Here is an 11,779-nt window from a genome sequence, read left to right as displayed (position 1 = left end):
AAAACGAAAACCCCACCAACTTTAATAAATAAATTTTGGGGGGCGCCTTGTTCCCGCAGCTGGGGATTCTACCAGGAGGGCAGCTGGAGGCTGACTCTTTCACTGCCTGGAAGGACACTCCAGAATGAGGATGTAGGAACCTGACACATCAAAACTGAAATCCTGCAACGAGCCCCAAGATCAGGAGGCAGTTCCAGGGAATACAGAGGAAATGTCAGACCATCAGCTAAAGCGAGTCCACCTCCCGGACTTGAAGACAGAAGCCTCCCACCTAGCCCAGGGCTTTGTTTCAAGCCCCCTTCCATCATTGTCAGGGATGTCATCACAGTCAGTTGGCGGGGCGGGGCGGGGGGGGGAGGTGCTACACCTGGGGTTGAACCCATTGCTTCCTACCCAGGATTCCAGATGTCAGTAGAGTCCTGGACCAATGTCTTTTCTTCCGTGTGGTTGAACTGCCTCACTCAGACACACCTCGTTTTTGTTAGGTAGCCTGGGACAGGTGCACAGCTGACATTTTTTACCTCCCCACAAGAGTGCTATTTTGGGTAGGCATGAAATCTCCTGTGGGGAAACCCATTGTCCTCAGCGTTATTTTTCTATTCTAGCCCTCCTGTTCAAATAGATAGAGACATTTTGATTCCCAGACAGAAATGGCTACAGGGATGCAACTGGGTACTGGCTTCTCCAATTTAGATCGTGCCATACACCGAGGGGTATTAGAGACAGGGTTAAGCCTTGCCCTAAAAAACGTCGAATACCATGAGCTGAGTAGGAGGCTGGAGGACGTCGGAAGGTTCCTGACGCCGCCAACATCCCCACACCTAGGGGTCTTTGCTCAGGTGTCAGGAATTCTCGCCTAAGTGCAGTTGAACTCGATTTGCAATTTTCCAACACTCCTAGGACCCGTGTTTTCATTCACCGAGATGGGAGTACCCTCCAACCAGTGCTCCTTCTCCAAGGTCTGATCTCAGCCCCATGGGACTCTCCTCGGGGTTTTGGAGGCAGCAGTAACCCCCTCAGAAGTCTGACTTCCACAGGGCGTCCCCTCCAGCACCTACATTTTGAGAATTCCAATTTCCTCCCTTGGTCCACCCCCACCCCCCAAGCCCTAGGGTGAATGGCTGTCTCTGTGATAATCCGGGTTTCCTCTGCCTATGGAGTTCTATAATGCCCAGTGACCAATTCTGAATGTTTTGATGATGAGATGATGATGATGATGATGATGATGATGGGGCCCAATGCAGGGTTTGAACTCATGACCCCTGAGATCAAGGCCTGAGCCGAGATCAAGAGTGGGATGCTAAACCAACTGAGCCACCCAGGCGCCCCACCATTTCTTTATATTAAATTCTCTCCGTTACAGTAACTGGTGTGGGCTCTGTCACACAGACAAATCCAGCTCATAGACATGGTGGCTTATGCCACAACCCTATAACCCCACCGTTTGTTCTTACGCTGAAACCGCACTGGAAGACGGGGGTGCTTGTTAAGTCTTGTATGTTTTCCAGACTTCAAAAACCATTACCACAGCCCTTCCAACATCATCCATATCCTTTAGTAGTTTGCGATCCTAATGGATTTCTTAACATCTTGTTGCCCCAGTAACGATGCTATATATTGACTTGTTATCTGTAAGGTTGTTCTGATGAACTATGGTGAGGGTTCCCGGGACATACTTTTATTACATACATATAATACGAGAGTGTGATAAAACCAATCATGCTTGGTTTCTTATTCAAGTGTCTGAGTCTTCATGATTTTGTTTTAGGATTTTATTTATTTATTTAGAGAGAGAGAGAGTGCAAGTTGGGGGAGGAACAGAGGGAGAGGGACAAGCAGACTCCATGCTGAGTGTGAGTTGGACACAGGACTCCATCTCAGACCCTGAAATCATGATCTGGGCCGAAATCATGAGTCAGATGCGTGGGGCGCCTGGGTGGCTCGGTCATTAAGTGACTGCCTTCGGCTCAGGTCATGGTCCCGGGGTCCTGGGATCGAGCCCTGCGTTGGGCTCCCTGCTCCGCGGGAAGCCTGCTTCTCCCTCTCCCACTCCCCCCTGCTTGTGTTCCCTCTCTCGAGGTGTCTCTCTCTGTCAAATAAATAAATAAAATCTTAAACAAAAAAAGAGTTGGATGCTTAACCAACTGAGCCACCCAGGCACCACAAGTCTTCTTTATATTTACAAGACCAATGACATTTGCTGATTTGAAGTTGGTTTGTTTTTCTTCAGGCTATTGAATTTGCAGATCTCTTTATATATGCTGGATTTTAGTCTTCTCTTGATTAGATCGGCTCCACCTGAGAAGCAGCACTGCCAAGGACATCCGAAGTCCTACCCGTGCAGAGCTCCTCCAGGAGTCAGAAACAAGAGACTGAGGCAAGAAAGGATGAAAAAGGACAAGTCAGAAACGAAGAATGGATCTTTATTGCTAATCTTCTGGCTGCCAACCCTCAGCCCCCCTTCCAGACTCCTCAGGGAATGTTGGAAATACGAAGCAGCATAAAAGGATGGACTTCTGGGGGAGGCTTCGGGATTTGTTTGTTGACCATCTGCTCCAGGATGTTCAGGATGGGACTGTGGGTCTCCTGGAACAGATCAGAACCCAGGAAAGCCTCCACTCGCTCACGCCATGCTGCCAGTCTCGGCCGTCCCTCAAACAGGTCATAGCCGACAGCCACAGGCTGCAGGGGCAAGGATGGGAAAGTGACAGTGATACTGAGGCCCCAATACCAGAACCACCAGCACAGGTGTCAGGTCCCCTACCCAACCCCCATGTGAGGCCCAGGGACTCGTGGCCAGCCTTGGGACCCGAGAGCACCAGCATGAAACACCACACCCAGGAGGGAAGCAGAAGGTCAGGGCAAGAGCACCAGTTCGGACAGAAACTTGCTCTGTGATTCTGGGCAAATTCCTAGCTGGCTCTAGGCCTGCCTCAGTGTTTCCGTCTAGTGAGGGTGGCGAGAGGAGGGATGCCGCCCCCAGGTGCTGCTCCACCCGCCAAGCTCACACCTGCAGCAGCTCCTCCAGCGCCATGAGGTCGGCCAGCGACACCTGCTGGCCTGTGAGGAAGGCCCGGTCCTCCAGGAACTTGTCCTCCAGCTGCTGCAGCATCCGGGCCATGGTGGTCCTGTTCCGCTCCACCTTCTCCTCAGGCACGTGGACCCCGATGAGTGGTGCCAACACCTGACGGGCAGAGGGTGGGCTCAGCCTGTGGTCCCTGCCTCCTCCCAGGTCCCGGACAGTCAACAACCCGCAGATGGCTCTCCTCACCTTGGTCCACAAGGGCACGCCAAAGACGCCACGGATGGAGTCAGCATGCCAGCCCAGGTACTCGTGGACCCGAGCACGGGCCCAAAGGTCAGATGGGTACCAGTGGTCCGCCGTCTGGTACTTAGAGCTCAGGTAGATCAGGATGGTGGAGCTAGAGGTAAGGGCAGGAGCCGTGGCTGTTAGGATCCTGCTTCGTGGCCGTTTTCCTCAGCAGCTGCCATCCCTCAGTGGGGCCCTGGGGCTTCTCTGTACTTGATGGCCTCAACTCCGCAGCTCCCCTGGGCAGTGCCTCCTCCCTCTCCCCTGACGGTACCCTCCCGAGTCTCCTTCCTTTGCTGTCTCAAGCATGGACGCTTGGCCAGACCGTGCGCTTTGCCCTTTAAGAGGCTCCGCTCCGTGGTACTACAGCAGCGCCCTGTGAGGTGGAGATTTGTTATCCCATTTGCATGTGAGGAAGCTAAGGTTCAGAAGAATTTAGTGACTTGTCCGAGGCCACACAGCTCAGAAAAGGCTCTCTGGGCCTCTGGAATCTTGCACCAAATCCCCTGCATGTCCAAGTGTATGGGTTGGGGACCAGGAGGGGAAGCATGTCCTCACGTCTGTCGTGGGTCCCCTCTGACAGGTCCCCCGGCCACCACGCCTGAGCTGCCTGACCTTTTGTCCTCTACCTGCCTGGTGGCCGGCCCTCACCATGAGTTGTCCCCTCAGGCCCTGGCCGACTCTAGAGAGTGGCCTGAGGAGTCAGGAGAGGACCCTTCAGCTTCCATGTGTTGACCCTGTTCCCTGTCCACCGGGACAAATGCCCCCATGTCCTCTTCTATGCCCCTCAGTCTGGGGGTGAGGAGGCCCTGGGGTCCAGAAGAGGAGGCTGAAGACAAGAGAGGTACAGAGCTATGTTGCATCAGCTTCCAGGCATCCCGGTCACCCCCAACCCCTCTCACCAGCACCAAGTCCGCTCTCACCACACGCCTCCCTCTGCCCTCACCTGCCACATGGGGTCGAAGGGCGCACACAGTGGGACAGCCAGAGGCCGGGGGGGGCTGGGGGCTTAGGGGAACGGAGGGAAGGAGAGCCCCTTTCAGTCAAGATGAAGTCACCAGCCTTGAGGGCAGGCACTTGCCACAGCTTATTAATCTGGAAGAACTCCTTGCTCAGGAGCTGCCCTGTGGAGCAAGAAGTTTTGCCCCTTCAGGGCAAGAACCACAGCCGCTGTGCCCTCCCTCTCCCTTCCCCAGCCAGAACCCCAAGGCCAGGCTGGGCGAAGAGAAATAGCTGGGGTTGTGGGGAGAGCTGTGTGGGGCCACGGCCGGGCCATGGGGCCAGGAATGGGGATGGCCTCCCTGCCCTGCCACCTCCCAGGGCGGCTGAGGGGTTTTGGTGGGCATGGCCAGGTGCTCCCGATGAGTGAAAGGGAGTTTTTCGGCCGGACCAGGGTGAGCAAGGGGAAGGGAGGCAAAGAGGCGAGGCTCAGCAATTTCCACCTCTAAACTCTCACATGGTGGCCAGCTCCTCAGGGTCTTTAGGGCCTTAGGACTTCAAATACAGGCTTTCAAGGCAGGAACTGTGAAAATCCAGTTCAGTATTTACTCCCCCATCCCACAGAGTAGAAGTAACATTATCCTCCTTCTCAGAGGGGAAAGCTAAATAGGGTTCAGAGAGGTCTTGCCACCTGTCCAAGGCCACACAGCAGAGGACGATCTCTGGTGGGAGATACCAGAGTAGAACAAAGGCAAAACAAACGTAGATAAAATTGAATTTCCTTACACCTTGCAGCCCTTTGATAGATACCTGAGACAGGCAGAGTGTGACATTCCTCCAAGAATTCACAACTGCCTTAATGTTAATGCTTTGCTAGAGGCAAAAAGCAACCTTAGCTCAACAATAGCCAGAACTCCAGGGTCCTGTTAGTCTTCTTTAAATCCCTTTAGGGACTCCCTTTGTCTCTACTCACCCCTCAATTCCAAAATATATAATCGGTTGCATCTTCCAAGCCAGTGCAATTCTTTCTCCCTACCTCCCCGAGCCTTAATAAAAGCACTTTTTTTTTTTAAGATTTTTTTAATTTAGGGACGGCTGGGTGGCTCAGTCGGTTAAGCGTCTGCCCTCGGCTCAGGTCATGATCCCAGGGTCCTGGGATCGAGTCCCACATCGGACTCCCTGCTCAGCGGGGAACCTGCTTCTCGCTCTGCCTCTGCCTGCCGCTCCCTCTGTTTGTGCTCTCTCTCTCTCTCTCTCTCATATAAATAAATTTTTAAAATCTTAAAAAAAAAAAAGACTTATTTATTTTAGAGGGAGAGAGAGCACGCACCCGAGCGGCAGAGGCAGAGGAAGAGGGAGAGAGAATATCAGACTCCACACTGTGCTTGGATCTTATGACCTGAGCCTAAACCAAGGGCCCAACACATTCAACTGACTGAACCACCCAATCCCTGAGAGTTTCTGGATTTCAGAGGGTTCGGGTAGAGAAAAGTTAAATGCTTCAATGTGTTCACAAAGGAATATTTTATCATATTTCTGTATATCATGGATATCTTAAAGTTTCCTTAATCTAGAAGAGTGAAACAGAGAACCAGCAACGTTTCAGACAAGAGTCACAAAAACTATCATCATCTTCCTCAGTTCATTTAGTTCTGTAATTAATTCTTGTTCAGTTGGAATCCAGCTTTTTTAGTTAGTTCTGGAAATTCTTATCCATTTTGGTTCTACGATTTTAAAGATATCAAAAGCCTGTGTTTGTCAAAAGCCCTTTTAAAGATTTTATTTATCTATTTGAGAGAGAGACAGAGAGAGCACAGGAGTCAGGGGAGGGGCAGAGGGAGAAGCAGACTCCCCGCTGAGCAGGGAGCCCGAAGCGGGGCTCGATCCCAGGACCCTGGGGTCATGACCTGAACCCAAGGCAGATGCTTAACCGACTGAATCACCCCGGCATCCCCCAGTGTACTTTTATTTTATTTACTTATTTGACAGAGAGAAAGAGAGAGCAAGAGCAGAAACACAAGCAGGGGGAGTGGGAGAGGGAGAAGCAGTCTCCCTGCTGAGCAGGGAACCCATGTGGAGCTCGATCCCAGGACCCTGGGACCATGACCTGAGCCGAAGGCAGATGCTTAACGACTGAGCCACCCAGGCGCCTCCACGTTTATAATGTTTATGCTCTTTTGTTTCGCACTTTTTTTTTTTAAGATTTTATTTATTTATTTGACAGAGAGAGAGACAGTGAGAGAAGGAACACAAGCAGGGGGAGTGGGAGAGGGAGAAGCCAACTTCCCTCTGAGCAGGGAGCCCGATGCGGGGCTCGATCCCAGGACCCTGGGATCATGACCTGAGTCGAAGGCAGACGCTTTAAAAACTGAGACACTTTAACAACTGAGCCACCCAGGCATCCCTCCAAAAGGATTTTCATATGTTAGAGTAGACATACAGGATTCTGACGGTCTGGCTATTGTCGAGCTAAGGTTGCTTTTTACCTCTGGTAAAGCACTAACGTTAATGGATTCCAGAAATGGACTCTCAACTCATTATGGTCAAATAATCTTTGACAAATTAGGAAAAAACATCCAAGGGAAACAAGACACTCTCTTCAATAAATGGTGCTGGGAAAATTGGACGGCTACATACAGAAGAATGAAACTCAACCATTCTCTTACACCACACACAAAGATAAACTCAAAATGGATGAAAGACCTCCATGTGAGACAGGAATCCATCAAAATCCTAGAGGAGAACATAGGCAGTACCCTCTTTGACACCGGCCACAGCAACTTCTTTCAAGACATGTCTCCAAAGGCAAGAGAAACAAAAGCAAAAATGAACTTTTGGGACTTCATCAAGATAAAAAGCTTCTTCTTCTTTTTTTTTTTTTTAAGATTTTATTTATTTATTTGACAGAGATAGAGAGAGCACAAGTAGGCAGAGAGGCAGGCAGAGGGAGAGGGAGAAGCAGGCTCTCCACCGAGCAGGGAGCCCGATGCGGGACTCCATCGTGGGACTCCAGGATCATGACCTGAGCCGAATGCAGTCGCTTAACCAACTGAGCCGCCCAGGCACCCAAGATAAAAAGCTTCTGCACAGCAAAGGAAACAGTCAACAAAACTAAGAGACAACCCACGGGATGGGAGAAGATATTTGCAAATGACATGACAGATAAAGGGCTGTATCCAAGATCTATAAAGAACTTCTCAAACTCAACACCCCAAAAAACAAATAATCCAGTCAAAAAATGGGCAGAAGACATGAACAGACACTTCTCCGAAGAACACATACAAATGGCTAACAGAGGGGCGCCTGGGTGGCTCAGTCGTTAAGCGTCTGCCTTCGGCTCAGGTCATGATCCCGAGGTCCTGGGATTGAGTCCCGCATCGGGCTCCCTGCTCGGCAGGGAGTCTGCTTCTCCTTCTGACCCTCCCCCCCATGTACTTTCTCTCTCTCTCTTAAATAAATAAAATCTTTTTAAAAATATTTTATTTATTTATTTGACAGTGAGAGAGCGCGAGAGAGGGAACACAAGCGGGGGAGAGGGAGAGGGAGAGGCAGGCTTCCCGCCGAGCAGGGAGCCCGATGTGCGGTTCGAACCCAGGGATCATGACCTGAGCGGAAGGCTGACGCTTAATGACTGAGCCACCCAGGGGCCCCTCTAGCCCAGTCTTTGAGAGTAACCCAGCCCTCTGACCGGGACCCAAGCAGGTGGATCAGAAGGCTTCCCTGGGATACCTGAAGTTGGAATTCAGAAGAGAGGAGGGAAACGTGGGCATCATCAATGATGCGGGAAACAAAGGCAGAAGAAAAATTATTAAATTTACTTAGAGCCCGCTGACAAGTCCTTGAAACAGGCAGAGTGACATTCCTCTAGGAACTCAACTGCCTCAATGTTAATATCTTGCTAGGGGCAAAAGGCAATCCTAGCCTGACCGCCCCCCTCCCCCCACCTTCCCTGGGATCCTGTAAGTCTACTTTAACATATAAAAATTCCTTTAAAATTTTCCTTAATCTCTGGAGCGCCTGGGTGGCTCAGTCTGTTAAGCGTCTGCCTTCGGATCAGGTCATGGTCCCGGGGTCCTGGGATCGAGCCCCGCGTCGGGCTCCCTCCTTCATGGGGAGTCTGCTCCTCCCTCTCCCACTCCCCCTGCTTGTGTTCCCTCTCTCGCTGTGTCTCTCTCTCTCAAATAAATAAATAAAATCTTTTTAAAAATTTTTCCTTTATCTCTAAACCCTCCCAAGACATGTGTTGGGAATCACCGCCCAAGCATACGGCCCACCGATATACATCGGAAGGGTCCCGTGATTAAGGTTTTATAAGATGGCAATAAATGACATTTTCCCAAAATAGCTAGCCCCCTCAAGGTCCTGGAAACCTTTGCTTCCAAATTCCTTAGAAACATGCTATCCCTAACCCCCTTCCAAATTGAAAGTCTATAATGGACCATTCCTCATGCCCCCAGTGCAGCTCTTTTTGCACCAAAGACATCTCAAGAATTCTTTCTTGGCTGTTGGCTTTGAACCCTAACATCTTTCCTACAGCATATGGCACCCAACATGGGGCTTTGAGTCCAGAGTCTCATCTGAACTCTGAGCCTCGGTGCCAACATGGTGAGTACTTACTTCCTCTTCTCTTCCTTTATTTTCATTTCAGGGGCTTTTCAAGTAGTACAGTCTTTTTTTGTTTTTTTTTAAGGATTTTATTTATTTATTTGAGAGAGAGAATGAGACAGAGAGAGCATGAGAGGGGGGCACACTCCACCAACGGAGCCAGCCAGGCTCCCCTAGAAGTCCTGTTTTGTTCTTTTTCATGTCTGCCGTGTCATTTCAATAGTCTTTTTATTCCTTGCTCTTGTGTTAAAATTTATTTATCTATGGGGTGCCTGGGTGGTTCATTCAGTTAAACGTCCGACTCTTGATTTCAGCTCAGGTCATGATCTCAGGGTTGTGAGGTGGAGCCCTGCGTGGGGGTCTGTGCTGGGCATGGAGCTTGCTTAAGAGTCTCTCTCCCTCTCCCTCTGCCCCCCTCCACCCCTGCCGCACTCTGTCCCTCAAAAAAAAAAAAAAAGCTACTTGTTTTTTAGAAGTCTTTTTTTTATTCCGTACTTTAGTAAAACCACTTTTTTGCACCCAAGATGTCTCAGGAATTCTTTCTTGGCCTTCAGCTTCGAACCCTAAAGTCTTTCCTACATCCATGAGCTGGGGCCGCTGCTGGGTTGGTCACAATTGCAAGCTCGCTAGGCAGGCTGGCCTGAGAGAAAGCAGCTTAGTCACAGAAAAGGAAAGTGGGGGAGAAAAGCAGCTTCTGATCCCAGTTCCTCTGTGGACCAGCTGTACCTCTCCCCTCCTTTTGCTTAGACCAGTTGGCACTGAGTTTCTGTCCCTTCTAAGGAAACGAATTCTAGCAGTCAGCAAGGAGTTCCAGGGGGGTCCAGTGGTATAGTGGCATAAACTGAACTAAATCATGGTCTGCAGGTGTGTGGAAGGCAGAGTTTGTAAACCATGAACTTAAGATTTCCAAGCAAAGTGTTCAAGATGTGTGGCCTGGTTTCTTCTTCCTGCTCTCAGTATAATATGTGAGCAGAGAGATTCATTGAGGGAAGAACCGTCGAGCAGAAGATGAACCTGAAAGTCTATAAGGGGCTTAAGATGCTTGATGATCTGGAGGAATCCTCAGTCTACCCAGATTGCAAGGGCCCCTAAAATTAGGAGACTCACTGTCAGGAAAGCACAACTCTGCCTCTGTCCTGGAAGTCACTGTCGAGTTTGATCCGTGCACACCTAGGTTTCTTTGGGCTTCAGGTGTGTGGAGGGTGTGGTGTGGGGGGAGGTGGCAGTGCTGAGAGGGTACACGGTGGTGTTGGGGGGCGTATTTGTAGGTGGGGGGGCGTGGTGCGTGGGTGCGTGTGTACATGGAAACACACACACACACACACTCACACACACACACACACACACTTGTGCTGGGAGCATGGAGGGCACAGTCCAAAAAACCTGAGTTTAAATCCTGACTCTGTGGCGCCTCGGTGGCTCAGTTGGTTAAGCGACTGCCTTCGGCTCAGGTCATGATCCTGGAGTCCCGGGATCGAGTCCCGCATCGGGCTCCCTGCTCGGCAGGGAGTCTGCTTCTCCCTCTGACCCTGCCCCCCGCATGTGCTTTCTCTCTCTCTCATTCTCTCTCTCAAGTAAAATAAAATAAAATAAATCTTTAAAAGAGCCTGACTCTGTCGCTCATTAACTACGTGACCTGGGGCATGTCATGAACTTCTTTGAATCCTGGTGTCCTTTGCTGTCAAATGTGATCATTCCTCCACTCGGACTTGGGTCTAAGACATAATTTTCAAAATATCTGTATAAAATCACTGAGCCCTGTGCCTGTTAGATGTTAGCTGCGCTCATTTTCATATTTGCTACCAAGTCCCTCTACCTGTAATTTGAACAGCTGTGTAATGTTCCATCAAGCAGATATGTATCTGCCATATGGGCCTGATAGAGTGATATTTGTTATGGCACTAAATTTAACTCCCCAAAGAGGGACATGCGTCAATCTCTCTACCTTTGCATGTGACACCCTCCACCTGAGAGGCACCTCCTCCCACTTCCTGTCCTCCCTCCTACCTCTAAACTTCCAACCCCATGACAGCGTTCAGTCTGAAGAAAGCAAACTCCTGGGCTTTGGATGAGATGTGCCTGCAAGCAGGACCATTTTCAGCCTCTGTGTTGCAGATCCCCATGAGGCAAAGCCCAGGTGAACCGGTACCAGCCTCTAGAATCCTCTCCCATTGAAGTCGCACAGGCGTGCTTAATTAGCCCCAACAACGAGCTGAGACAACACGTGTGAGGTGTTGCTAATTAGGGAAGCTCCTTAGAGAGTCACTGCTTAGGACTTTTCTTGGGGTATGACCCCTACCTGGCACATGTCCAAATGCCAGACTCCCAAGAGAAAAGAATAAACCATACTGGTTGTGCCAAAAGTTGAGGGACAGTGAGCTGCTCCTGATGGTCTGAAAATGATTATGGGAGGCCTCCCGAAATACACACCTATGGAGGGCCAACCTTGAAAGCAGGTCTTTCAGAGAATAGCAATCAGGCCTGTTATATTAGCTTTTCTCTGCAGTCAACCCCTCCGTCTTTGGCCAAGGTGTCTTTAGGGCAAAATTATCAGTGGAACCCCACATGACTGGATGAGACCAGTACGCAGTACTCACTACTCAAAAGTAATGCCTTTTTAAGGTCCTGGACTTAACCAAGCACGAGAAAGCTCATTAACCATCAAGACCATCTGAGCAAGACAGATGGTTTCCTCTGTCTCTGTATGAGCCTTTTTTTGATCCAACCCAAGGCATCGACTGAAGCACAGCACAGCTCTGGCTCATAAATTGGAGCTCATCTGGGACACCTGGGTGGCCCAGTCATTAAGCGTCTGCCTTCGGCTCAGGTCACGATCCCAGAGTCCTGGGATCGAGTCCCACATCGGGCTCCCTGCTCAGTGAGGATCCTTGGCTTCATGCAGGTTGGAAATCAAATGTGAGCCAG

At 50.3% G+C, this 11,779-nt stretch overlaps 1 protein-coding gene across 2 annotated transcripts; it reads right to left on the bottom strand.

Annotated features, from left to right (window-relative positions):
• Nucleotides 1–2,407: 2,407 nt before the first annotated feature.
• LOC112819261 (glutathione S-transferase theta-2-like) lies at nt 2,408–3,908 on the bottom strand. 2 transcript variants are annotated; one of them, XM_073890621.1, is made up of 3 exons: nt 3,272–3,908; nt 3,011–3,184; nt 2,408–2,586 (listed from the first exon to the last, which is right to left on the bottom strand). In XM_073890621.1, exons 2-3 carry the CDS (start codon nt 3,119–3,121, stop codon nt 2,473–2,475), a joined length of 225 nt encoding a protein of 74 aa, XP_073746722.1. In that variant the 5' UTR covers nt 3,122–3,184; nt 3,272–3,908; the 3' UTR covers nt 2,408–2,472. The 2 variants fall into 2 exon arrangements, with proteins under 2 accessions (XP_073746722.1, XP_025722032.2); XM_025866247.2 differs by having other exon boundaries at nt 2,408–2,682; nt 3,272–3,554.
• Nucleotides 3,909–11,779: the final 7,871 nt, after the last annotated feature.

This window comes from Callorhinus ursinus, unplaced genomic scaffold (genome assembly GCF_003265705.2).
Source record: "Callorhinus ursinus isolate GAN/ISIS: 27379988/994484 unplaced genomic scaffold, GSC_fseal_2.0 scaffold1321, whole genome shotgun sequence".
NCBI classification, from domain to species: Eukaryota; Metazoa; Chordata; class Mammalia; order Carnivora; family Otariidae; genus Callorhinus; species Callorhinus ursinus.
The sequence above is the reverse complement of the archived record's forward strand: the minus strand, read 5'-3'. Positions and strand labels throughout refer to the sequence as shown.

Bases quoted from the DNA above. Each gene is read 5' to 3' on its own strand.
- LOC112819261 (XM_025866247.2), bottom strand. From the start codon at position 3,121: ATGGCCCGGATGCTGCAGCAGCTGGAGGACAAGTTCCTGGAGGACCGG. The intron at 2,683-3,010 runs GTGTGAGCTTGG...TTGCCCCTGCAG, and splicing joins CGCTGGAGGAGCTGCTGCAG to CCTGTGGCTGTCGGCTATGA.